Source organism: Pristiophorus japonicus, chromosome 15 (genome assembly GCF_044704955.1).
Source record: "Pristiophorus japonicus isolate sPriJap1 chromosome 15, sPriJap1.hap1, whole genome shotgun sequence".
Lineage (NCBI taxonomy): Eukaryota > Metazoa > Chordata > Chondrichthyes > Pristiophoridae > Pristiophorus > Pristiophorus japonicus.
Genome location: NC_091991.1, coordinates 135,409,722 through 135,437,692, shown reverse-complemented (window position 1 = coordinate 135,437,692; position 27,971 = coordinate 135,409,722). Strand labels below are relative to the sequence as shown.

General features: G+C 41.6%; 1 protein-coding gene across 1 annotated transcript in view; it reads right to left on the bottom strand.

Annotated features, from left to right (window-relative positions):
* snx29 (sorting nexin 29) overlaps positions 1–27,971 on the bottom strand; it is a 751,140-nt gene that overhangs the window by 192,739 nt on the left and 530,430 nt on the right. Inside the window, exons 17-18 of the mRNA XM_070856731.1 lie at positions 23,942–23,997; positions 15,919–16,000 (exon numbers count right to left, since the gene is read on the bottom strand). Of these exons, the coding sequence (XP_070712832.1) occupies positions 15,919–16,000; positions 23,942–23,997 (138 nt within the window). The remainder of the gene's footprint in view (positions 1–15,918; positions 16,001–23,941; positions 23,998–27,971) is intronic.

Genomic DNA, 27,971 nt, shown 5'->3' with positions numbered 1-27,971 from the left:
TTTGTTTCGGTTCGGAGGCAAATTTTTCTGGTGTGCCTCGGAGGGCCATTGTCTCAGAAAACTGTCCAAATATATTCTAAAAATTGCTGACTTAAATGTGCAAAAATAAAACTAAATACTTTCAGCTGCAAGACCACAAGCATGGCATAACATGGCACAAGCTGTGACTGTGCCTCAAAACTAACTCTATTGCAACAGATTCATGATTTAGATATGCTACAATTAAAGTATTAAAAAATATTTAATGGCAATTTATCTTCCACTACTTATTAAACTAAATAGCAATCGGCTCTCTTACCGATAACAACAATTAGAGTGTTTCGAGTGCAATAGAAGTCACAGCAGGATGGATGATTGTTACACACCACAGGACTAATGAATGTCCTAGTCAAACACATGCAAATCTTTTAACTGACAACTTACACTGAAGTACTAAGTGCATCATCATCATAGGCAGTCCCTCGGAATCGAGGAAGACTTGCTTCCACTCTAAAAATGAGTCCAATATGAGAACCACAGTCCCTGTGACAGGTGGGACAGACAGTTGTTGAGGGAAAGGGTGGGTGGACTGGTTTGCAGTCAGAGTGCAGTCAGAAAATAAAAGGCTATTTCATTATAACTGAAACTCGGTTTTGATTATGATCATTATTTTAAGTACTTTAAAACAATGTTGGGCCCTAAACTCAAACATCACATTTTTGTTGTAAAACACTTTCCAGTACCCTAGTATAATCCACAATTTCATGCATTTCCTGTTCAGCTTACATGTATTTTATGTGAACAGTGCATTTCCAGTTCACACACGTTATTTCAGATTAATTAGCAATAGATCAGGATTTTGATTAGTTGGAAAAAAAATCTGTGTTATGATGGGGGGGGGGGGGGGGGGGTAGAGAAAAGAGGTACACTAGTTAAACACAAGAATAAGAGCAGTGAATTAGGTGAATAAACATCCAACTGAGAAACATCCAAAGAACTTTGTAGGGAAATTTTACAGGACAAACCATCTTCCATAAACAGCAGCACCAGGAAACAGCGAGAGTTGCATGTTGGAGGACCAGTTAAAGCTATTGCTCAAACTCTTTTGTTTGGCTGGTTTACAGTTTGTCATTAGCTTCTGTATATTCTCAGCTGTAGACAATGTGTGTCTCTGATAAAAATGATGCATTTTTGTCTCGGTTTTGGTTTGATGGCTGCCCTCTTTAAATCCCGCCATTATTTATAAGTGTGCTGATTTTCCAGGCAGGTGCTGTTTGTGGGAAATGCGTGCACAGTGTAGCAGAAGTGTGCTGCACCCAGAGCAGAACTGGAGCACCTGGATCTCCTGAAGGCGCTCATTTACCTCGAGTGGATGGACTTGTGCTCCCATGGAGGTGCAGAATTGGAGCAGGCCAACCAGGTGACAGAAAATTCAGACATATTTTGGGCTTAAAGGCCTGAGATTGTTTCAAGAGGCATGAAACAAGAGGAAGCCGGAGGAAGGAAATGCAGAAGAATCGAAAGTAACTGGCCTTAAGGTTCTTGCAAGAAGATAAATGACAGTTTTGGCTGCTTCTGATAGTTTTGAGTTTAAAAGGTTTAGTATAAAATACGTTCAAATATTATGGACTGAATTCTATCCTGGAATACAAGTTCTGTTTGCTGCTTTTAAAATTGTTGTCTCTTCATAAACTTTTTCTGGTTCTCTGACAGAACAGGATAGGAGCATGAAGAGGAGAAAAATATTGGGCTCCGCAGTTTGATGAGGTGTCATGCACTGCCTCAGGCAGAGTCTTCCAAACGGCTGGTTGCAACGTGCAGTAGAAAGTAGCAGAAGAACTGATCTCTTGCTGTATCATCTAATGCACATGGGTACAGTGCTGGAAGATGTTGATTGATCTCATGAAAAGGAACAAAGGAAGGCACTGGATGGCTATGCTTCTCACCATGATGAAGGCAACTGTTGTCTGCACATGGCCTGAAAGGTTCCTCTCTTCACTGCTTTTAAATCTTCTTTCAGCACCGCTCATTCGTGCAGCAGAAGCAAGTCTACTGCTGGAAGCATCCAAGCTTTAATGCCTCCTTATCTACATTAAATACTTTTTCCTCTCATCAGTCCCCTTTTGACATTGGCTTCTTGAATATTACTTTTCAGTATTATATCATAGAACCATGCAGCACAGAAGGAGGCCATTCAGCTCATCAAGTCTGCGCTGGCTCTTTGGTAGAAACATAGAAAATAGGTGCAAGAGTAGGCCATTCGGCCCTTCGAGCCTGCACCACCATTCAATATGATCATGGCTGATCATGCAACTTCAGTACCCCATTCCTTCTTTCTCTCCATACCCCTTGATCCCATTAGCCTTAAGGGCCACACTCCCTCGCTCTTTCCCCATTCCCCATTGCAATTTTTTTCCCTTCAAGTATTTATCCAATTCCCTTTTGTTACTATTGGATCTGCTTCTATCACCCTTTCAGGTAGTGCATTCCAGTTCAGAACAGCTCACTGTGTAAAACAATATTTCCTCGTGTACCCTCTGGTTCTTTTACCAATCACCTCCCCTTAAATTGGTGTCCACAGGTAACACTTTCTCTTTATTTATTCATCAAAACCCTCATGATTTTGAACAACTCTATTAAATCTCTGAACCTTCTCTGCCTAAGGAGAACAACTGCAGCTTCTCCAGTCTCTCCACACAACTGAAGTCCCTCATCCCTGGAATCATTTTTGCACCCTCTCTAAAGCCTTGACATCCTTCCTAAAGTGTGGTGCCCAGAACGGAACACAATACTGCAGCCAAGGCCTAACCAGTGATTTATAAAGGTTTAGCATAATTTCCTTTATTTTGTATTCTATGCTTCTATTAATAAAGCCTAGGATCCTATATGCTTTAACAGCCTTTTCAACTTGTCACGCTATCCTCAAAGATTTGTGTACATACACCCTCAAGTCTCTATGTTCCGATACCCCCTTTAAAATTGTATAATTATATTGCTTCTCCTCATTTTTCCTACCAAAATGTATCCCTTCACACTTCTGTGTTAAATTTCATCTGCCACGTATCTTCCCATTTCATCGGTCTGTCTATATGCTGCTGAAGTCTTTTACTATCCTCCTCATTTTTTACTACATTTCCAAGTTCCATATCATTTGCAAACTTTGAAATTATGCTCTGTATACCCAAGTCCAGGTCATTAATATATATCAAAAGAGCAGTGGCTCTAACACGGACCCCTGGGGAACACCATTGTATATTTCCCCCCAGTCTGAAAAATAACTGTTCACCAGTACTCACTGCTTTATGTCCCGTAGTCAATTTCGTAGTCCCTTTAATGCCAGTCCCTTTAATTCATGGGGCTTTAATTTTGCTAACAAGTCTATTATGTGGTGCTTTGTCAACCACCTTTTGAAAGTCCATATACACTAGATCAACTACACTACCCTCATCAATCCTCTCCGTTACTTCATCAAAGAACTCAATCAAGTTAGTCATACAGGGTTTGCCTTTAACAAATCCATGCTGACTTTCATTTATTAGCCTGTACTTTTCCAGATGCCAATTAATTTTGTCTCAGATTATTGTCTCTAAAAGTTTCCCCACCACCGACATTAAGCTCGCTGGCTGGGTTTATTCCTCTCCCTTTTTTAAACAGGGGTGTAACATTTACAATCCTCCAGTCCTCTGGCATTAACCCCATATCTAAGGAGGATTTGAAGATTGTGGCAAGAGCCTCTGCAATTTCAAGCCTTACTTCCCTCAATGACCGAAGAATCATCCCATCCTGGACGAGTAACCTTTCTATTTTGAGAAGTCCCATAAGGGACCTCAGCTCCAGTGATAAGGAGGCCGTTTCCATCCCTGTATGCCATCAGGTTTGTACACCTGCAGATCAGTGAGTGGCTAAGTAGGGTTGCGATGGACGTGGACATGGAAGATGATGCTCTGTCTCAGGATAACAGTACTTTCACACTATTACTCCTCCCACCATTCATGACTGTTCAAGAATTAGTTAGCTGGCTTTACCAGGCTGCCATTGCACTTAGAGAGCTCAACCTGTAGCGGGACTACCTGGAGTCTATCCTTGAGGAAGTTGAAGGTCACTGAGTTCCCAGCATCATGTCCTAGAGACACAGCATAGACCCCGCTCCCAATTGTCTGTCAATGGGAGTTCACTAAGAAAGAGCAGTGGGATTGGTAGCTATGAACTCACATCACCACCATGGAAAACGTGGGTAAGAGAGAAGCACTGTGGTGATAAAGATTAGCCAGTACCTTTTGCACTGTTTTTGAAGTCGATCACTATTCTTCTATGTTGTATCATTCTATAATTTCATTTGTGCATATACCACAAGTGTGGATGTGTAGACCATAGATTTGGAGATAGGACAGTGCAAGTTTGAATGTGAGGATTGATTATGGGATGGAGCTATTGTGTGGAAAGGTGGAAAGAGGATTCCTGCTCTTTGCTAGTGAACCATTGATGCCTTTGGCGAGGGCCAGATGAATATCTTCACCAACTGTCAGAGGCTTTTGGTTGTTGAGCCTCTTATGATTCCAACTCAGCCACACAAAAGGAGAGGAACCATTGTACAAAGCACAGTGATGATCAGCGAGTTAAAGAGAGTCATAGAATTCTGACATTGAAAATCTATTTTTTATTCAAAAGACCAAAAATAAAGACCTTTTTTGACAAGAGCAGCCTATCCCTTTAAGATAACTGGCACCTAAATGCTAGCTCTGGAAGCCACAGTGCCAGGTTTTCTGGAAGCAGTTTGTCCCTGAAGTGCATACGGCACTAGAGCAGAAAATCTGAGTGCACAGGTCTCTGACACTCATTTATATGCAATTACATTGGTGCAGTCTTTTTGCAAGCAGTCATGTGCAACCACCTGAAAAGCCATAGAGGAAATTCAGATGCTGTGCTATTCAGGCAAAAAATTACGCTAAAGGATTAGCACCCATTTTTCCTGTGCCTAGCATCCGTATCTGGGCACTCAACCCAGGAAATTCTTCTCTAAACATTTTAACAGTTAGCTAAGTCAGGAATCTTGTACCAGGTTTATCCTTGTGCAATGCTGCAAGTTGGTGAAGGCAATAATTTAAACGTAATTATGTGATTGGTTCCGATTGCAATTTGAAGTTGAGGGATCTGCTATTCTAAATTCAGGAAGTTCCATTAACTCCTTTTTCCAGGATAAAAGACTGATTCTGTTTGGAACTGAGGAACAGTTGGAAGATATCATGAGGGGAGGCAGTTAAAATCTCAGAGTAGTGACCAGCCAATACCAGTCAGTTTGACATTCCTGAAAGAAGAGAGATACTGTATGTATTTAAAAGATATTTATAAAGGATTAGCTTACTGCTTAAAATGTTATTCTTTTTATTACTTTGACTATTTGAGGAATTAGGTGAAAGATTATGCACTGTGAATAAAATGTTATATTATATGACTATTTCTTAGCTTTGCTCATCTTTGTAAAATAGATTTACTTGATTTTTAAAAATCAAACCGGGTCAGAACTGATACTCTTAAAGATCAGAGTGAGAACTTATGAAGGATTAGATGTCCAATAGATAAAGGCATTACATCAGACATGATTTGTTGGGCGTGTTACCAAAAGCTTACCTAGATCTCAAGCTAAGGATAGATATTTGTGAAGCTAAGGGGTCAGGACGTGCTCAGGAGAGTGATTTTAAGATACAAATGCCAAAATAATCAAGGGTAAGATGATCTGAAAAAAACACAGAAATATAACAGTGACCCACGGTAGTATAGTAAAACAGGATTTTTTTGTCTTTTGAGCTTTTTTATAGCAAAATATAGCTGGGGTTTAAGACTAAGACTACTTCTTAACTAAAATGAAAGAAACGAGACATTTTCCCTGCATGAATCAGATACTTACCAAAATGCTAGTTAAGATAATAGCGCTTTGTTTTAGATGTAAGCTGAATTGACTACTGTAAAGGGCTTAAGCAAGTGTTTAAGACCTACATAATGTGTGTTTAACTTTTTAGTGACATTTCATGTATTCGTGTTCACAGCATTGTGCCTTTGATCACGAATAATTGACAGCTCTGCCTTCAAAGGGATTAAGCTGTATAAGGAGACTCTGGAGCCAATGTATTCTACATGTAACATCTTATACTGATAACTCTCCTACTGTCTCTCATCACTGCAACAATCAATGCTCTCCAACCCTCAAATCAAGGGCTTCAAACCCAAGCATGCATGGCACACAACTGGCCTACTCATTGATTGCCAGTTTTCATTCAACCATATCAAATTTTGCCATCCTTTGATCTCATCCAAAACCACCTACTATTATTGGAGGATAACAACCTTAGGCCCTTTTTTCCCATGATTAACCATCTCCTTAAAGGTTTATCTCCCTGTCCCCGCTCTCCTCCTCTCATATGCCAGGTGCAAAGGGCTCATGGATTTCTTTATTTCTACGATAAAGATCAAGCTGCCTGTCATTTTCTTCTCCCCTTGCCCTCAACCCCAACCTCTCCTACCACCTACCCATTCTAATTTTACACTTTTGTATTTTGCTACAGTTCTTCCTCACTCTTCTATGAGACCTACATCTTGCTCTGTCAATCTCGTTCCATTCAACTCTTGATCTTGGTACAGGATAGGATATAGGTAACAGGATTTTACCTTTGTTCGTCTGCTGCTGAAACCCTTTTAGGAACACAGAAACATAGAAATTTACAGCACAGAAGGAGGCCATTTCGGCCCATCGTGTCCACGTCGGCCGACAAAGAACCGCACGGCCCTTGGTCAGCTGCCATGAAGGTTACATATAAACCTATGAACAATGACGGAAAGGCAAAAAGCACCAGCCCAGCCAGTCCGCCTCATACAACTGCGACACCCCTTATACTGAAACATTCGCCATTCCACCCCAACCGGAGCCAAATTACCAGCTCTAGGTCCGTAACCCTGCAGGTTACAGCACTTTAAATGCCCATCCAACCATCTCTTAAAAGTGGTGAGGGTTTCTGCATCTATCATTCTTCCAGGCAGCGAGTTCCAGATCCCCACAACCCTCTGCGTAAAGAAGACCCCCTTCGAATCCCCTCTAAACCTTTCACCAACCTTTTACCTGCCTTTGGCAATTTCAGCCTCAAATATTCCTGCATCCTTGGCTAGTAATGTTCCCTCTAATTTTTGTTGCTGTACTGAGCGGGCCATGAACTCCTTTGTGCGTGACCTTTTCGTCCGTGGGCAAATTTTACTACAACAACAATTTTTACAATAGCAACCACTGAAAAGCATATACACAATTATGCCATATTGCCATCCCACTGTCTCAAATCATGAGACAATCAGACAAGGTTCGATACAGGTTTAACATAACTTTTGAATTCTATTCCTCTAGAAATGAACCCAAGTGCTTTATTTGCACTTTTATGGCTTTTTTAACATGTGTTGTTACTTTTAATGATTTGTGAAACTATACCATTTAGATTCTTATTTTCGAAGGAGTAGGTGGCCTCTTTATTCCTCCTACCAAAATGTATCATCTCACACTTATCTATATTGAAATTAATTTGTCATTTACGTGCCCATTCTGCAAGTTTATTTCTGGTAGAATTAATTAAAAGTTTCTAGTTCGTCGTACCAATGCTCTCCCCCGGTCTCTCTCTCGCTCCCCCAGTTTCTCTCTCTCCCAGTCACTCTCTCTCTCTCCCCAACCTCTCTTTCTCTCCCCCAGTCACTCTCTCTCTCTCCCCAACCTCTCTCTCTCTCCCCCAGTCACTCTCTCTCTCTCCAGCCACTCTCTCTCTCACCCAATCTCTCTCTCTCTCTCCAACCCCCCAGTATCTCCCTCTCTCTCTCCCTCCCCCAGTCTCCCTTTCTGTCTCTCTCCCTCAGTCTCTTTCCTTCCCCTCAGTCTCTTTCCCTCCCCCAGTCTATCTCTTCCCCCCAGTCTCTCTCTCTCTCTCTCCCCCCCAGTCTCTTACACCCCCGCACCCCCCGCAGTCTCCTCACCAGCCCCCACTCTCCATCTCTCCCCTTTCGATCCTCTCCTCCCGCCAGACAGCTCTCCCACCGAGCTGAAGAAAATGTGGCCACACTGCAAGGCCGCAACCGTTGGGCGATGCGCATGCGCGGCTCTGGGATACCACGCACGTGCGCAGAAGGCCGCACAAACCGTTGTGTGGATAATCACAGCGTTTACATTCATTACCTCAGGGCTCAGGGTCAGGCTTGTAGCGGGGTCTAACGTAGCTGAAAGAACCAACCTGTGGGATGCGATTGAAAAGAGCGCCTGTGCACTGGAGCCTGTGCCAGTGGGACTGCGCAGCCTACAACACCTGGTGCATGGCAGCCTCGAAGGAACGACGCGGCCGCATGCAGCTTAGGGGGAACAATGTTGGCTAGCCTCCCATCTTCCTCCCTCCATAATCTCAAAATGTCCCAAACGCTGCGGCTCGTGTCTTGTTCCGCACTAATTCCCACTTGCCCATCATCCCCATTCCTCCATTGGATCCCCACCCCCAACCCAATAAATGTAAAATTCTCATCTTAAAGGCCCTCTACAACCTTACCCTACCCAACCTCTGCAAGTTCCTCCATATAACTGCTCTCAAATGCTCCATTCTCCGACTCCAACCTCCTGTTTATCTTGCATTGGTGGCAGAGCTATCAGGCACTTCGGTCCTATCCTCTGGGACTCCCTCCCTAAACGTCGCCGCCTCTCTCGCAATCTTTAAACACCTTTTCAAAACCCATCTCATAAACTAGCTTTTTGGTCAACCCTCCTAAGCACTCCCTTTGTTTTGGAATCCTTTTCTTTGCTCCCATCTTGAAATGTTTCATTATGTTAAATATCTGATACAAATTCAAGTTGCTATTGAAACACTGCATGCCAAGGAAAGGGTGATTTGTCCCAATTAGCTTCTACATTCCAAGAGACAGTAAAGAGAGGGTATATTTGTCCATGTGGGCTGCTTCCAGTTATCTTATTAAATATTTTGCTGTACAGTATTTTGCCTATGGTTTTATACTTCTATGTATCGGTTTACTTAAAAAAAAATCCAGAACAGTGGTTCAGCTTATATATCGTGGGGTGCTATTTCCCACATTTTGAGGCAACGGAAGATGTAGTGGGAATCCTATACATTCTCCAGTAAGCATCATATCGTGATTTGGGTTCATCGCTCAACCTCAGCTGCACCAACCAAACACGGCAGGGAATAAAGACGCAGGACTCTGTTCATTGGAGGACTTGGTCTACAAATGGAAGCTGTTGTCAAACCATTTACAAAAGAATGAACTGTTTGGAAAATGCTTGGCTGTAATGGAGAAAAAAAGAAACAGTATAATGGGAGAAAAAGCTACATTTTCAACACCACAAAGTTATGAGATACTGGGACCGAAATTCAGGCCCGCCAGAAACCTGGCGCACTGACCATTTTTTAAGTGTTTTCACCACCAGGTAGGATGAGGTCCACTCCTGATCAATATTCAGCTCTTTGACCTTTTTTTTTGCAGCGGGCCGGAAGTCGGTCATAATAGGGGCGGAAGTGGGGCGGTAAGTACTCGAGGGGCTGAAGTGGGGGCGGGACGGAGTCTCCGCTGCTGTCAGTAGCAGCGGAGCGGAGATGACATCATGACGCATGTGCGTCACCACGCTCTCCCCTTCACTTAAAGAGGAGAACGTTCGGCATTTTGAAACTTCGGTCCACTGGACTGCCAGAGAGGGTTTTGATCAGGCCAGTGGCCTGGCACCCAAGAGGGGGTGCCAGGCTGCCTGTTGGCGGCCCAGCCGAAGCCGAGGCATAATTGTCAGACCAACCTGGAAGTCGGCCGACAAAAAAAAACATGGCGGCCGCGGCAGTGCACCATCCCCTTGAAGGGCCACCGCGCTGCCGTGTCTCACAGAGTGAAAGCAAGGTGCACCGACAGAAAAAATTGTCAAGGGCACCACGCGGCGGATCGTGGATTTTTGTCGCTAAATTTCACAGGAGGTGCGATGGAGGTGCGGGAGATCGGCGGTGCGCGCTTTGGTGACGCACTTAGGATGGTCGGCAGCAGCGGGCCGGAAGTGTGAACTACCAGAAAAGTCCCCAAGCTAAATTTCGATCGTGGCAGCCATTGGACTGGAAGTCAGCGGCCGCTCGACACCGCCGCCTGGCTGCTGCTTTCTAGCAGTAAGTGGCCTTTTTGGGAGGCTGAATTTCGGCCCCACCATGTAGCACACAATTCATGTGATTACATCCAAAATTTGGAGATCCTTGTGGTTCTGCTGTAATCCTGCAAATTTACAGCACACTACAGCAAAATACACCAAAAATAGAAAACTCTTTGCAAACACAAACAGCAGCAGAAAGCTGAACCTACCAATGCACACAATAAGAAGTAGCGGCCACAGAGGTTACTTCAGTTTAGGAGCAGTCTTTTCAACAGATGTGGTGGTAGCTGAACCCACTGAATTTTACACAGAATTAGCTAACCATATCACATTATCAAGTCAGCTCCAACCATTATATATTGTATCCAACTGAACACCAAAGACATCAACATTAATCTGCAGTCACTTAATCCAAACTTAGTACAACACATTTCTTCAGAAGCTAGAGTCTGAAAAAACAAACATGTTGGATATTCCAACTCCGTCCTTTCTTCACTTTGGCAGAAATAATAGAAAAGCAAATTATAATTTAAATGGAGAAGAATTGAAAAGTGCTGCAGTACAGAGGAAACTGGGGGTGCTTGTGCATGAAACACAAAAAGTTAGTATGCAGGAACAGCAAGTAATCAGGAAGGCAAATGGAACGTTGGCCAGTATTGCAAGGGGGATAGAGTACAAAAACAGAGAAGTCCAGCTACAACTGTACAGGGTATTGGTGAGGCCACATCTGGAGTACTGCATACAGTTTTGGTCTCCATATTTAAGGAAGGATATACTTGCATTGGAGGCTGTTCAGAGAAGGTTCACTCGGTTGATTCCACAGATGAGGGGGTTGACTTATGAGAATAGGTTGAGCCGATACACATTGGAGTTCAGAAGAATGAGAGATGATTTTATTGAAACATATAAGATAATGAGGGGGCTCAACAATGTGGATACAGAGAGGATATTTCCACATAAGGGAAACTAAAACTAGGGGACAAAGTCTCAGAATAAGGGGCCGCCCATTTAAAACTGAGATGGGGAGGAATTTCTTCTCTCAGAGGGTTGAAAATCTGTGGAATTCTCTGCCCCAGAGAGCTGTGGAGGCTGGGTCATTGAATATATTTAAGGCAGAGATAGACAGATTTTTGAGCGATAAGGGAGTAAAGGGTTATGGGGAGCGGGCAGTGAAGTGGAGCCGAGTCCATGATCAGATCAGCCATGGTCTTATTAAATAGCGGACTAGGCTCGAGGGGCAAAATGGCCTACTCCTGCTCCTATTTCTTATGTTCTTATGTTCTCTAAAATGAGTTTCTTTCAGCAGATGCTGCTTACATATGGTTGGTGTATATTCTAGTCAACATTCAAAAAAGGTTCTTAATGAGTTGTTGCACTGCTGAGTGATATTATGATTTATTATGTAAATTAGTTGGATGAGGGTGAAGGACAGAACTGCACAGTGCACATGAGTCATGTGGTGAACTTTGGAAGAATTAGTGCCATGTGTTATTTGAGTGGGAAGCAAAGTCTAGGGCAGAGCTTTTTATTCAAAGTACTCTTACATAAGAAACTACTGATCTCAGCTAAATTGCCAGATTTCCCCTCCATAAAACATAAATTTTCTAAACAGCACCTAGCCCTCGAGTCAGAAAGCAATGAATTCACGAATAACTAATTTGATTTTCTTTGATCAACAGCTCATTCAAAAAGTTCTGAAAGCAGAACTTGAGTTATTTGCTAATCAGAGAATCATCAAAAATGATCTAATACTTGCAGCAGAATTAGTCGTTCCATACATTTAGCTTACTGACAAAGGAATGGATTAATCTAGATATAATGTAACGATTGTTGCCAAATATTTAGTTTAATTAAAGTGTTATGTCCTACAAAATCAAAATACTGCAGATGCTGGAAGTCTGAAATAAAAACAGAGAATGCTGAAAATACTCAGCAATGCTCATCTGACGAAGCTCATCGACCTGAAACATTCACTCTGTTTCTCTCCCCACAGAAACTGTCTGACCTGCTGAGTATTTCAAGCATTTTCTATCTTTGTATCCGTGTTGTACTCTTCCAAATTCTTAACCATAAGGAAAGAACATGAATACATGGTTGACTTTTCAAACAGGTATTGCAAGGACCTGTGGAAGGCACAGGGGCCACTGTCATTTGACACAAGTCAATTCCATAGTTGGTGCTTTAGCTGTACTTGAATTAAGCCCCAGGGTTGCTAGAACCACTCTGAAACTAGATATCACACCAAGAATTGCAGGCATTTGAAATTAAGAAAATTAATCAGTATTGGGAAGGGTAAAAATGTAAAAGCAATAATTCTGTGTAAGACTTGTTTTTAAACATAAAACACTTCCCAATTAACAGGATACACAACACGGGTATCTTAACACAAGTAGGACCACCGGGGTAAATACTCAATTAAAATTTGAAGTGCGAGCTTTTGTGAAGCAAGACTATAGGCTTCACCAAACAGGCCGTGTAACTGACAGGGAGATGAAGAATGCATAAATTTGTTTATTTGAAACTTTTGTTGTATGTTTAAACAATATCCGGTCAAGCAAAATTCGGTCAGGCAGTCAGCATGGATTTATGAAGGGGAAGTCATGTTTGACAAATTTGCTGGAATTCTTTGAGGATGTAACGAACAGGGTGGATAAAGGGGAACCAGTGGACGTGGTGTATTTGGACTTCCTGAAGGCATTTGACAACATAAAAGGTTACTGCACAAGATAAAAGTTCACGGGGTTGGGAGTAATATATTAGCATGGATAGAGGATTGGCCGACTAACAGAAAACAGAGAGTCGGGATAAATGGTTCATTCTCTGGTTGGCAACCAGTAACTAGTGGGATGCTGCAGGGATCAGTGCTGGGACCCCAACTATTTACAATCTATATTAACGACTTGGAAGAAGGGACTGAGTGTAACGTAGCCAAGTTTACTGACGATAAAAAGATGGGAGGAAAAGCAATGCGTGAGGAGGACACAAAAAATCTGCAAAAGGACATAGACAAGCTAAGTGAGTGGGCAAAAATTTGGCAGATGGAGTATAATGTTGGAAAGTGCGAGGTCATGCACTTTGGCAGAAAAGAAATCAAAGAGCAAGTTATTATTTAAATGGAGAAAGATTGCAAAGTGCTGCAGTACAGCGGGACCTAGGGGTACTTGTGCATGAAACATAAAGGATAGTATGCAGGTACAGCAAATGATCAGGAAGGCCAATGGAAGCTTGGCCTTTATTGCAAAAGGGATGAAGGGAAGTCTTGCTCCAGTTATACAGAGTATTGGTGAGGCCACACCTGGAATACTGCATGCAGTTTTGGTTTCCATATTTACAAAAGGATATACTTGCTTTGGAGGCAGTTCAGAGAAGGTTCACTAGGTTGATTCTGAGGATGAGAGGGTTGACTTATGAGGAAAGGTTGAGTAGGTTGGGCCTCTACTCATTGGAATTCAGAAGAATGAGAGGTGATCTTATCGAAACGTATTAAGATTATGAGGGGGCTTGGATGCAGAGAGGATGTATCCACTCATAGGGGAGACTAGAACCAGAGGGCATGATCTTAGAATAAGGGGCCGCCCATTTAAAACTGAGATGAGGAGAAATTTCTTCTCTCAGAGGGTCATAAATCTGTGGAATTCGCTGCCTCAGGGAGCTGGGAAGCTGGGACATTGAATAAATTTAAGACAGAAATAGACAGTTTCTTAAACAATAAGGGGATAAGGGGTTATGGGGAGTGGGTAGGGAGGTGGAACTGAGTCCATGATCAGATCAGCCATGATCTTATTGAATGGCGGAGCAGGCTCGAGGGACCGTATGGCCTACTCCTGTTTCTATTTCTTGTGTTCTTATGTTCTTATATCTCTAATAGCTCTGAGGGGTTCGAGATATTTTCAATATATTATTACAGGTTATTAAAATAAGCCAGTAAATTTGCCATGGCCTTGTTATGGTCAGTTGATTAATATATTTTCTTACATATATAAGATGGCCATAAAGTTGTGGGAAATAGACTTTAGAAACTAGTTAATGGAGTGTAAAATCCAGCAGAATGTAAAACAAGCATCCGACCCAAATAAATTAGGTTAAAATTGCCCCTTATGTCTAGAGCTTGCAACCACATTGTGACAGTTGACATAGTAATTTACAATATTAAATGCTTACATGAAACAGTGCACCAAAATCATTAATAAAGTTGTAGACCGGACATAGGATTTTCAATAATATATAAATGAGTTAACACCCTAACATTAAAATAATGGATAAAATAGATAGAACAAGCAAACAAATAAAGCACTTCTCCAGTATTATTACCAACAATGCTTTCTAGCCTAATCTGCACTTTTGAAACTGCAAAAAAGGATTATTTAAAATAAGAAAACTAAATCAACATAATAAGATGAGTAGAAATATCTAATCACAAAGTTAGAGTCGCCAAAGGATTTGTGTGTAATTATTGATCATTCACTCTAGTCAATGTGAAGCGGTTATCAACAAAACTAATCAAATCCATTTCAAAGGCATTTCATTTTAACTTAAAACAACTTTTTGCAACTTTCTACATATCATTGGTGAGGCCGCATTGGAAATATTGGCCAATTATATTCTCAGCAAACAACTCCACTGCTGTGCACCCAAGAATACAATCTCAAGTGCTGTCTGAAGTGAGATAACAAATTATTTATTGTCCCTGCTTGTTGTGGAAATCAGCAAGGATAGCTGGCTCATTAAGATATCAATCTCCTCTTCATCTCAGTGGCTGTAAAGATGAGAATTTTAACCCTTTGTCTGAGCTCACAATTTGAAAAAATCACTTAAACACAACTAATTCACAAATTGTTTTTAGTGAACAAAAATGCTGAAATGTGGGAAAGGGATTAGATAAACATTTTAAGAACAATAACATTAAAAAGTACAGAAAAAGAGCAGTGAAATTGGACTAAAGTAGGTAACTCCAATAGCTTGCACTAACACTGATAAGGTGGGCTGAATGGCATCCTTCGATATTCAAATTTCTACAATTCTATAAAAAGGACATTGATGTATTGGACAGAGCTCAGAAAAGAGTCACTGGGATTATTCCAGGTCTCTCAGCTCCAAATTACAGCACAAACACACAAGAGCTGAAATTGCTTCCAAAGAAGAGAATATCATGTTAGGGAAACATGATTCAGGTCCTAAAGAATGCTGTTAGCATAAATTATATAGATGTTAGCAAGACCATCACTACAGCACTAAAGCACACAGGTTTAAAATTAATCAATGTGTCGGTTAGGAGCTGGAGAAACATTTTGTTGTGAACAGAATTGGAGACCATAGTTATTATCTAGGATGAACAATGTTTCCTGTGCTTCTAAAGCTGGGGTGGTCAGTGGAGAGCGGCAAGTTAAGGTTGAATAGTTAGAAGACGTGAATATGGATGAATACTCTGCATTTTTTCCTGATTGCAGAAGTATTTTAAATAACTTTCCTTCCAGAGATTTATGAGGTAGGTTAGAATGCATGATCGGATAGATTGTATATGGTCTGTGGAGGCAGAAGCTTAATGAACCAAATGGCTTCCCTTACATCCACTGATGTACTCACAAGAGGCAACATTTTGGATTCAGAGTACAATTTGGGGTTTTTTTTGCGGGGGGGGGGGGGGAAGAGATGGGAAAGGGACACTTTGTGGAAACAGATAGGATTATGAAACGATGGTACATTTTGTAGATTTTATAAACTAGGCAAACAAGATACACACAGTGAGCATATAACATTTCATTTTTCTTAGTGCTTGAATCTTTGACTCATACCTGGTAGACGTGAAAAGCATTAGCAGCTCGTCCACGCAGAAACACTGTTGGAATCCAGACATTTATCAGTGCACAGTGAGCCCTGACAGATACAAAGTAATTCACAATGAATTTCAAGAAAAAGTGTAGAATTTGCAAAATAATTTACAGGCAAAGTAATCAAAGGATGCAGGTCATTTAGAAAAATTTAAGAGAACTTCAAGCTAAATAGGACTAGGTTCTGCATGCATGACAGCTGGCAAGGTAGGACAGCCTCATCAATGCTTTCCCCAATTCATTCATAAACTGATTTACTTCCAACATTTCTAACTTGGCACTTTCAGCAAGTAATGAAAAATGTTGCATATTACAAAGCTAACATTAAAACATTCTGTGAAGATGCAAAAACATTAGAGACTTAAAATATTACTATTAGTGTTAATACTGCTAAAAGAATACATATCATTTGAATTTAAAGATTTGGAAGGAATCAATGATAGCACTGAAAGCAAACATCAGGAGATTCTATAGTTTAAACTTCACAAACGTGGGCCAATTCCAACAGTTCACACTTCATCTATAATAAAATAAGCATGCTTGTAGTAGAAATTGATGTTCATTTCTCATAACATTTCATTTAAAGCAGCGTGCGGCATTCCATATTCATGATTTCTGAATAGAAACATTGCCTGAAGTGCCAGCTATCCAATTTTTAGCTATCTTTAGTGCATTCATTGTGTCCAAATATGTTCAACATGGTACTTATTGCAAAGCGGATTTCTGAGATTGACAGATCCCTAACCCTGCTGCGGGAGATACTAGAGGTAGATGAAGTCAACAATGTAAGTTCCAGAATATGATGGGTTGTCCTCTGTCACAGCAGGAATAGAAATGGATTTGAAAAGTAGTTACATCCTTCAGTATGGATATTAACAGTCAAACCGAATAATAGAAATTTTCCGACTGATAATGTAAAACTGTCTATGATAATACAGCGTTAACAATCATTTAATCTCAGTTGCATCTGGAGTATTATTTTTAAACACATTTGCTGTACCACTGTACAGTGCTAACTTAAACATTTGTAGTGTTATTTTGAACTATGTGTCACTTTTGTTTTCAGAAAGTGGCTTCAATAACAGGCAACATGTAGTTGCCATGTCAATGATGGGATATACATTCGACTCCCCATACTACTGCTCCCAAACACAACTTTATTTCTGTGAAAGGTGCTGAGTGGACTCAAGGTGATCTTCAAAAGGATGGGAAAAGAAAATTGAAAGAGCTACAACTCTGCAGTACCAGATACAGATGCTGGTACTCTGGGAATATTTTAGCTGTTCTCAATGCTACAATCGATGTAGGGCAGGGAGGAATCAAGGAAGGATAAGAGAAAATTTCAGGGAATCGTTCCTCAAATTTAAGCAGGAGGGAGGGAAACAGAGTTTGACACCAGACACAATGAGAAATAATGGGGACTGAAGCAGCCAGATACTGTGAGAAGTGGATGCAATGCACGTGGACTAAAGCATGAGAAGTGGCACAATCCACCAGGGTTAATGCAAATCCATAAATAGTGATGCAATACAACCCAATACAATACAATACAAAATACTTAGATTGAAGCAATCCATTAAGATGAGAAATGATCCGATGCATTCGGACCGGGAGAAAAAAGCTGTGTAGGGCGAGAATTGAATGCAATCCAATGCCATGAAAAATTATACATTGTATTTGGACTAATGTATCCAGTATCGTGAGATGTGATGAAATGCAGTAGCACTGCAAGAATCCGATATTAAAAGGGATAGAATGTACTTGGACTTATCTGACCCAATACAATTGGTGCAAATCGCTCACACTAATGTAACTCAACACAATCAGGCTGATGTAATAACATTTCACGAGTCACAAGCCACTGAAGCAAGTGGAAGGTAAATGAAGAGACATATGACAAGTGCTACGAATAAAGATTTTAAATATGAAAAGATATGAATAACGACGCAAAACAAGGAGTTCTGACAAGATTTGAAGTGACGAGCTGCAGCAGAAGAGAGCTGCAACTGAGATGCAATACAATGGGCTTCAAAGCACAGCTTCATAACCGATGAGATGCAAATGGGACTGGAATGCAAATAGGATAGAGACTCACAATGTGATAATAATAGACTCGTGATTAGGTAGACAAGCAAGGGAACTCACAACAGTTAGAACAATATAACATTTTATAAGAAGGCAAATACACATTTGCTGCAAATCAGTTTTGAGACAACCATATGAGGAAAAGGTTCTGCAGATTATTCGATGTATCACAGTTTAATCAGTCAAAGAGAAGACGATGCTGGATATATGAATTAATTGCTGCTCAAAGAAACAAAACTCACTTAATGACTTTAGCTTCTGCTAAAAAATGGGTTATTAGCAAAACTAAGATACTTGTTATCTTAGGCAGTAAAAGCTCAATCATCACTACTGATACTGAATGAAGACGTTAAAAGCAGTAATTAAGGTAAAAAAAGTTATGGTTGATGCTCAGGTATGTTGTTGTCTACAGCAATAAATTCTATAGCTCGCATGATCGACTATCCCATTATTTAGAGGGGGCTTTAAACTAAATAACAGTGGGGGGGCGAGGCGGACGGTTCAGATGAGCAAAAATGTAAAAAGTCAAAGAGAAAGGAGAAGGCAATAGAGCAGGGTAGCGATGGGGGAAATGATAACCAGAGTGTGACAGGAAAGGGCAGAATGTATAAAAAGAGGATATCAGAAAGTGGGATCAAACTAAGGAAGAATGGTAAAAAGACAAAATTAAAAGCTCTTTAATCTGAATGCATGCAGCATTCATAACAAGATAGATGAGTTGACGGTACAAATAGATATAAATGGGTATGATTTGATAGCCGTTACAGAGATGTGGTTGCAAGGTGACCAAGGCTGGGAATTGAACATTCAATTCCGAAGGATAGACAGAAGGAAAAAGGAGGTAAGGTAGCTCTGTTACTAAAGGATGAGGTCAGTGCAGTATTGAGAAATGATATTAGCTCAGAAGATCAAGATGTAGAATCAGTTTGGGTGGAGATAAGAAATAATAAGGGGAAAAAAATCACTGGTGGGCATAGTCTATAGGCCCCCTAATAGTAGCTACACTGTTGGATGGAGTATAAATCAAGAGATAATGGAGGCTTGCAAGAAAGGTAACGGCAATAATCATGGGCGGCTTTAATGTTCATATTGATTGGACAAATGAAATTGGCCAAGGTAGCCTTGAGAAAGAGTCCATAAAGTGTATCCGGGATGATTTCCTTGAACAGTACATTACGGAATCAACCAGGGAGCAGACTATCCTAGATCTGATACTGTGTAATGAGACAGGATTAATAAATGATCTCATAGTAAAGGATCCTCTAGGAAAAAGTGATCATAGCATGGTTGAATTTCAAATTCAGTTGGAGGGTGAGAAAGCTGGATCTCAAATCAGTGTCCTAAACTTAAACAAAGGAGACTACAAAGGTATGAAGGCAGAGTTGGCTAAAGTAGACTGGGAAATAGATTGAAGTGTGGGACGGTGGGATGATTGATGGGCAGTGGCAGACATTTAAGGAGATATTTCATAACCTTCAACAAAAATATATTCCAGTGAGAAGGAAAGACTTTAAGAGAAGGGAATACCATCTGTGGCTAACTAAGGAAGTAAAGGATGGTATTAAACTGAAAACAATGGCATGCAATGTGGCCAAGATTAGGAGGAGGACAGAGTATTGGGAAATTTTTAAAAACATGCAAAGGATGTCGAAAAGAATAATAAAGAGAGGGAAGATAAATTACAAGAGTAAACAAGAAGCAAGAAATATAAAAACAGAAAGTAAGAGCTTCTACAGGTATATAAAAAGGAAGCGAGTAGCTTAAGTAAACGTTAGTCCCTTAGAGGATGAGACTGGGGAATTAATAATGGGGAACATTGAAATGAAGGGATTTTGAACAAATATTTTGTATCAGTCTTCACGGTAGAAGACAATAAAAACATCCCAATAACGGATAATCAAGGGGCTAGAGAGAGGGAGGAACTTAAAACTATCACTAAAGAAAAAGTACTTGGTAAAATAATGGGACTAAAGGTTGACGTCTCCTAGACCTGAGGGCTTGCATCCTAGGGTCTTAAAAAGAGGTAGCTGCAGAGATAGAGGTCCCAGCGGATTGTAAAACTGCAAATGTAATGCCCCTATTTAAAAAAAGAGGCAGACAGAAAGCAGAAAAATATAGACCGGTTAGCCTAACATCTGTCATTGGGAAAATGCTAGAGTCCATTATTAAGGAAGCAATAGCAGGACATTTAGAAACACATAATACAGTCAAGTAGAGTCAGCAGGATTATATGAAAGCAAAATCATATTTGACAAATTTGCTGGAGTTCTTTAAGGATGTAACGAGCAGGGTGGATAAAGGGGAACCAATGGATGTGGTGTATTTGAATTTCCAGAAGGTATTCGATAAGGTATCACATAAAAGGTTATTGCACAAGATAAAAGCTCACAGGGTTGGGGGTAATACATTAGCATGGATAGCGGATTGTCGAACTAACAGAAAACAGAGTCAGGATAAATGGGTCATTTCCGGTTGGCAAACGATAACTAGTGGGATGCCACAGGGATCGGTGTTGAGGCCTCAACTATTCACAATCTATATTAATGACTTGGATGAAGGGACCGAGTTTAATGCAGCCAAGTTTGCTGATAGAAACATAGAAAATAGGTGCAGGAGCAGGCCATTCAGCCCTTCTAGCCTGCACCGCCATTCAATGAGTTCATGGCTGAACATGAAACTTCAGTACCCCCTTCCTGCTTTCTCGCCATAACCCTTGATCCCCCGAGTAGTAAGGACTTCATCTAACTCCCTTTTGAATATATTTAGTGAATTGGCCTCAACTACTTTCTGTGGTAGAGAATTCCACAGGTTCACCACTCTCTGGGTGAAGAAGTTTCTCCTCATCTCGGTCCTAAATGGCTTACCCCTTATCCTCAGACTGTGACCCCTGGTTCTGGACCTCCCCAACATTGGGAACATTCTTTCTGCATCTAACCTGTCTAAACCCGTCAGAATTTTAAACGTTTCTATGAGGTCCCCTCTCATTCTTCTGAACTCCAGTGAATACAAGCCCAATTGATCCAATCTTTCTTGATGATACAAAGATGGGTGGGAAAGCAAGTTGCGAGGAGGACACAAAGAATCTGCAAAGGGATATAGACAGGCTAAGTGAGTGGGCAAACATTTGGCAGATGGAGTATAACATGAGAAAGTGTGAGGTTATCCACTTTGGCAGGAAAAATAAAAAAGCAAATTATTATTTAGATGGAGAGAAATTGCAAAGTGCTGCAGTACAGAGGGACCTGGGGGTCCTTGTGCACGAAACACAAAAAGTTAGTATGCAGGTTCAGCAAGTACACAGGAAGGCAAATGGAATGTTGGCCTTTATTGCAAGGGGGATAGAGTATAAAAGCAGGGAAGTCCTGCTGCAACTTTACAGGGTATTGGTGAGGCCACACCTCGAATACTGCGTACAGTTTTGGTCTCCTTATTTAAGGAGGGATATACTTGCATTGGAGACAGTTCAGAGAAGGTTCACTCGGTTGATTCCTGAGATGAGGGGGTTGACTTATGAAGAAAGGTTGAGTAGGTTGGGTCTATACTCTTTGGAGTTTAGAAGAATGAGGGGGGATCTTATTGAAACATGAAAGATACTGAGGGAGCTTGACAGAGTAGATGCAGAGAGGATGTTTCTACTCATGGGGGAATCTAGAACTAGGGGACATAGTTTAAGAATAATGTGTCACCCATTTAGAACTGAGATGAGGAGGAATTTCTTCTCTCAGAGGGTTGTAAATCTGTGGAATTCTCTTCCCCACAGAGTTGTGGGGGGTGGGTCATTGAATATATTTAAGGTGCAGATAGACTGATTTTTGAAAGATAAAGGTGTGAAGGGTTATGGGGAGCGCTGCAGGGAAGTGGAGCTGAGCCCAAGGTCAGATCAGCCATGATCTTATAGAATGGCAGAGCAGGCTTGAGGGGATGAATTGCCTGCTGATGCTCCTATTTCCCATGTTCCCACCTGAAAGATGAAAATAGATTAAGGTAATAAGATTCAGACCAGCAGTCAGTCAAATATTGAAAGTAGTGACACTGATCCAAATCCAAACACCAAGTTGTTTGAATAAAAGTGGAAAGCGAATAAAACCCATTGCAGAATAAACAAAAAAAATACTAAAAGTAAAGCTCTAGGTAGTAAACAGCTTCAGAAAATAACATGTTGTTATATTGAGGAAGGAATAAATGACCACTAGTGTTAAACTATTAGATACTCCGAACAACCTACAGAGAACAAGAAATTGCAAGAGGATAGACACACGGGACAAAAAAAGTTAAGGATATGAGACCAGCTACACAAACAAATAAATATTAATGAAATAATAATGCTAGGTAATACGAAACCACTAAATTTGTAAATCTTCATAAAATTTACTACATAATTTAATGTAACTTTTCTATTAATAAGAAATTAGTGTGCTTTTTAAAAATTTGTTCACAGGATGCGGGCGTCGCTTGCAAGGCCAGCATTTATTGTCCATTCCGAACACCTCTTGAGAAGGTGGTGGTGGTGAGCTGCCACAGATACTTCTTCGGAGCCTTTTTTTTTGGTGGCTTGTTGGGCAACTTCAGAGGTCAGTTAAGAGTCAACCACAGTGCTGTGGGTAACACGACTGACACTAGCTTTTTATTTCAGATTTGTTTAATTAACTGAATTTAAATTCCCCAGCTGTTGGGATTTGAACCAACGTCTCTGGTTCATTAGTCCAGGCCTCTGGATTACATGACATAACCACTATGCTACCATACCTCTATTGTGTTACAGACACAGATCACAGTGTGCTGTTTAGAGTGCTATTTGTACAGTGTAATACACACTGGCAGATCTAAGTTATACTGTCAATGTCACAAAACAAATTGACTGGAGAATAAACATTGCTCTGCCATGCTTGAAATAAGTTCTTCATTTGCCTACAAAATAAACCTGCTCCAACGTCTCCCCCTTATAACATTTTCTACATCACACACAAAGTAGGTGGTAGAGTATTTGATGAAATATGGTTATGGGGTAGAGATTTGGATGTGCACATTTTTGGTGTTACAACTCAGGACGTCACACAAATCAAAAATCTTGCAGTTCTATAAGTAAAATTTACAAAATGTAATTAAGAAAATTTTAAAAAGGGTTATTGGTATGACTGTTTTTGGACATTCTTTTGGCTGCCTTAGTGTGCATTATTTCATACAATATTTCTTGGTAACAGCTAGATAATGAAAGTTATTGTTACCATCGAATCAACTCACAGACCTTTAGATCTCTGTAGTCCACAGAACTGAACACCAACAATTCAGTAGAGTACAATTGGGACTGTAATGAAATCTTGGGAGCTGCAAAGCTTTGATAAATTCCTTGCGCTTCAAAGTTGAACATGCAGCTTCAATGTCCCATCCTAGTTAAGGAAAGCTGTTTCTGCCTCTAGCCCTGTGACTCCCATGTCTTATTTGACTACCTACCAATCTTATTGTTGACCTCGTTCAGCCTTAATTATCTTCCCCAGGCAACCACTACTTTCATCGTACAATTGAAATTTGGTTGTCCAGTAACAGCAATCTTTGAAGTTCAACCACTTTGCTGAAACCCCCAATAAGCAACGTTATGTATATATCTAAAAAGCTTCCAATTCAGCATCAAGCAATGGTGCTTCCTTGACACAGTCAGGACCAAAAAGCCAGTGGGACCCATTTCAGATAAGCGGTTGTTCAATACAAGACAATCCACTTTCCAGTAATTCTTCATCACTGGGGTACCAAAACAAATCTTAAAAACAAAACTTTGATGGCTAAAATGTGGGTTCTTTCATGACAAGATCAAATTTAATCAACCTATCTGAATTTTTTCACAATTATTTTCATGAAAATGAAGAGTTATAAGAAATACTATTAAGTCAAGACAGAGCCAACTTACATTTCAAAATCAGACAAACTTTGGTCCTCAGAGGTTTGACTTAAATCACCAGGGACCTGTTGATGAAAGAAAATAATTTTCAATTTGAGTAATTGTATACATCACAAACTGAAAACGGTATAATATGCAGTAGACTCACATAGCATTTGCATTCTAATGCGAAAAGAAAGAAGAAAACAACTGACTTTGCAATATTATATAATACAAGATTTTTTTAAATTCTTTGTAGGAACAATTCTTTATCGCTCACAAAGTACCAAAGTAATTTACTAAGGTTTACTGTGAGGTTTTGCAGCAAGATTTATTAGTGGCCCCGATTACTCAAGTGAAAGAATATCTGTATCTCTTTCAGGAAAACTTAGGTTCTAATCTCAGTCTCAATAGATAGTGGAAATTGGCTGCTCTTTAAAAATAAATCTTACTGATTCGATGCTAGAGCATTTAAAAAACTTGTCATGGGACCTCCAAAAGTGAACAGATGGCAGCAATAAAGTCATCCATGTCTAGACCCATCCATGTTACTTAGGATAAGAGAGCATGGAGATGGAAAGAAGATTAAAAAGGATTTTTTTCCAGCAGCTAAGTGTCTGGTGCACACGGAAACTCATCAGCACAGGAAAAGTCTCCAAACCAAATTGATGAGAAATCTACAGGCGTAGGATATCTGCTTACCCCACACAGAGCGCACACTCTCTCTCTAGAGGGAGACACCCTACTTACCTATGTCCAAGGAGCTTAGGCATAAGCTGGCGGAGTCAAGGCTTAGGGACACGCAAGTATGCCCTAGTTACTACTGAAGTTTTACCAGCTTATCAGGAGTAGTCAGCTTTCTGCTGCTGGTCTCGCTCGAATCATGATATCTATCGACTCTGGCTTGCAGGGTTAGTGGGACCCATGTGTAAGATAGTGTATAACATAATAGGTTAACAGCTTGGCATATGTGCAGGGTATCATTGAATAGTTAGCATAGAGGGCTACAGTAAAGGAAGAAGAGTAGAACTGACAGGGGTAGAGGACCTGGTGCGAAATGAGAAAATAGTTTAACAATACAGAAGTCAGTACTAATATCTGTGTACTTTAAGAATTTAATCTGTGTGATAGAGACTAACACAGTTTTAGATTAGGATGTTAGGATTCTACAAGCCAAGCACAAGACAGGAGGTGTTCATGCAAAGTTTAGGGCAATTTATGAAGAAAGGCAATCGTAAAAGGACTTGTGTAAAGAATTATGGCCTAGTTTGGAGATAGTGAGGGCTAAATTGGATCGCCCCCAATAATGGGCGCGGAAATTGCATTGCGCGATTATATCGCGCCAGTTCAATGTAATGCAGGCAGTACATCAACTTCGTGCTTCTTGCTCATTATCATTATGCTCATTGATGCGTGCAGCCAGTGCTAACTGCGCTGTTCATTGGCTGCACTTATCAGCAGGGGGCCCAATATCGTTACTTGCTAGCACTACTTAAAGCTAGCCTGCACTGCTTAACGCTAGTCTGCACCTCTTAAAGGGATGGTGCATCATGGCTGCTGAAGATGCTGAGATCATTGGGAATAGTGCTGTGCAACAAAGAACAAGGGTTGATCTTGGTAGAAAGCATGCACCAAGGTTTCTGAGGCTGCACTGGAGGTCTTGGTGGAGGAGGTGAAAATGAGGAGAGATGTTCTGTAACCTCAGGGGGGGGGGGCAGGAGGCCCGCCAAGTACACGATGAGAAGCCAGTGGGAGCAGATAGCCGAGGAGGTAAATGCCAGGAGTTTAGCCTCGAGGACCTGGATGCAGTGCCTCAAGAAGTTTAATGGCCTCATACAAGTGGTCAAAGTCAGCGAATGTATCTTCAAATGCCATATCCTACCACCGGCACCAGTAGCCTCAGCCACTGCTCAATTCACCAGACCCCCACAACTCACCGACCAACAATCTCTATCAATCAGGACTCAGAACAAACATTCATAACTTCACCTCACCCTCACACACTTAGCACTGTTGTAAGCCTCACACCCAGATCTCTCGGCTTGCACACACTGCCAGCCATTCAACCACAACAGCGTCATCACCCACTCGGACTGCACAACACTTACTAACACACTTCCCTCTCGCTTGCAGGAGAAGATGGTGCACAACCGCAGGCAGCAGGAACTAACCGGAGGGGGAAGAGAAGCTGCCGCAAGTTCTAACCCCCATGGAGGAGACTGTGCTGGCCATTATCGGAAAGGCCATGGAACAGTGGGGCTGAATCCATTGAAGATGATGGTATCCTCATTCCTAATCCTCCTTCTCACATCCCACTTCCCCCTCATCCCACTTCCCCCTCATCCCACAATCTTTTCTGACTTACAAACTGTGGATGGTGTAAGTATGCACCTGATTTTCCCCACTACCCTCAACACAACCTTATCCTTATCCCTTTTTCCTTTCAGATACCCAAGATACCTGCAACCTGGCCAGGCAATGGAGGAAGATCAAAAGGACAGCGAAAGTGAAGATACACCATCACTTGATTTCACACTCGCAACCACTAGCTCAGATAACGACACCGTGCATAGAGATGGGATCGGCAAGTGTTGAGACACCTGCACAAGCGCACTGCAGCCAGGGCAGGGGGCAAGGATAGCGCAGGTGCCATCTCGCCGGAGGGCGAGGTCGAACACGAGTTCTGCTGCAGAAGAGTCCAATGAGAGCTTCAATGGACCAGGCTACAGAAAAAGGCTGATGGGCGTACATACCGAAATGCTTGTTGCATTGGGAAGTCTGCCAGAAAGCCTGTGAGCAATGTCAAAAAGCATGGAGGCACCCAGCACCAACTTGGCACAGGGCTCTGCGCAGAGCTTGGAGCTCATCCTTTCCAGCATGGAACTGGTGGGCAACTATGCAGCGTCTGATGGCTAATGTTTCAGCTTCCATTGCAGCACAAGTAGATTCCAACAAAAGTCTGAGTGCTGAATTGGAAGCTCAGACTGCTGTCATGCAAGCTCAGCTTGCCGCTATGCAAGCTCAGACTGATGCCAGCATGATTGAGGATACCAGTGTTCAAAGGAGCTTGTAGGGTGTCACAGCAGTCCAACAATCTGTCCACCAATAGATTACTAGGATTGCTGTGGCACCACCAAGCAGGAGCACCAGTGACTCCATGGAGCATAAACCTGCTGTCCTCTCTCAGGATGGCAGCATTTGTGATCCCATCCCTGCTACTCTGCCATTGCCCGAGACTGCTGCCACCCATGCTGAGATGATGCAGTCTGAAGCAGGGCCTTCCAAGCCCAGAATTGCTCAAGGTCATCCTCGAAAGCCATCTGCAGTTGCCCCCACTGAAAGTCAGCAGCCTTCCACCAGCCATGCTGCAGCCCCTGGGGTAACACTTCGTAGGAGTACTAGGACAGGCAAAGGCACATGGAAGACAGGCACTAAGGGAATCAATGGTGATTAGTTTCATTTTGTCTGCAATATGGCAGTCTTCAATTTCTGAATTTGGTTTTGAATGTGCATTTTGTGTTGGCTTTTACTTCTGCTTTGTGGCCAAGCGGACGATGTGATGGTCAGTGACAGAGGTAAGGAAAGGAGTATGGGACCGTTGGTGAATGGGGAATTGAGGTTGATGTTACTGGTATCGCACTTAAATTAGTTCTTCACATACAGCCCAGGCAGAAAGGGGTTGTCTAGGTTGCAGCCTCTCTTCTTCTTCCTTCTATTCTGTCTCCTCCTCCTCCTCGTGCTCCTGCTCTTCAGCATTTCACATGATAGGTGACGGCAAGGGCTGTTCCCTCATGATGGCAAGGTTGAGCAGCATGCTATCACAAATCTTGAGACATCCTCTGCCGAGTACTGCAGGGCTCATCGAGAGTGGTCCAGGTAGCAGAATCATTGCTTCAGCATGCCAATGATCTGCTCCATCACATTTCTTGTGGCAACATGACTCTCATTGTATGGATGCTGCATACCTGCACATGGGTTGTGAACCAGTGTCCTGAGTCATATTGTCAGTGGGTAGCCCCTTGGTGCCCAGTCGCCACCATTTGTTTTGCCGCCACAGTCA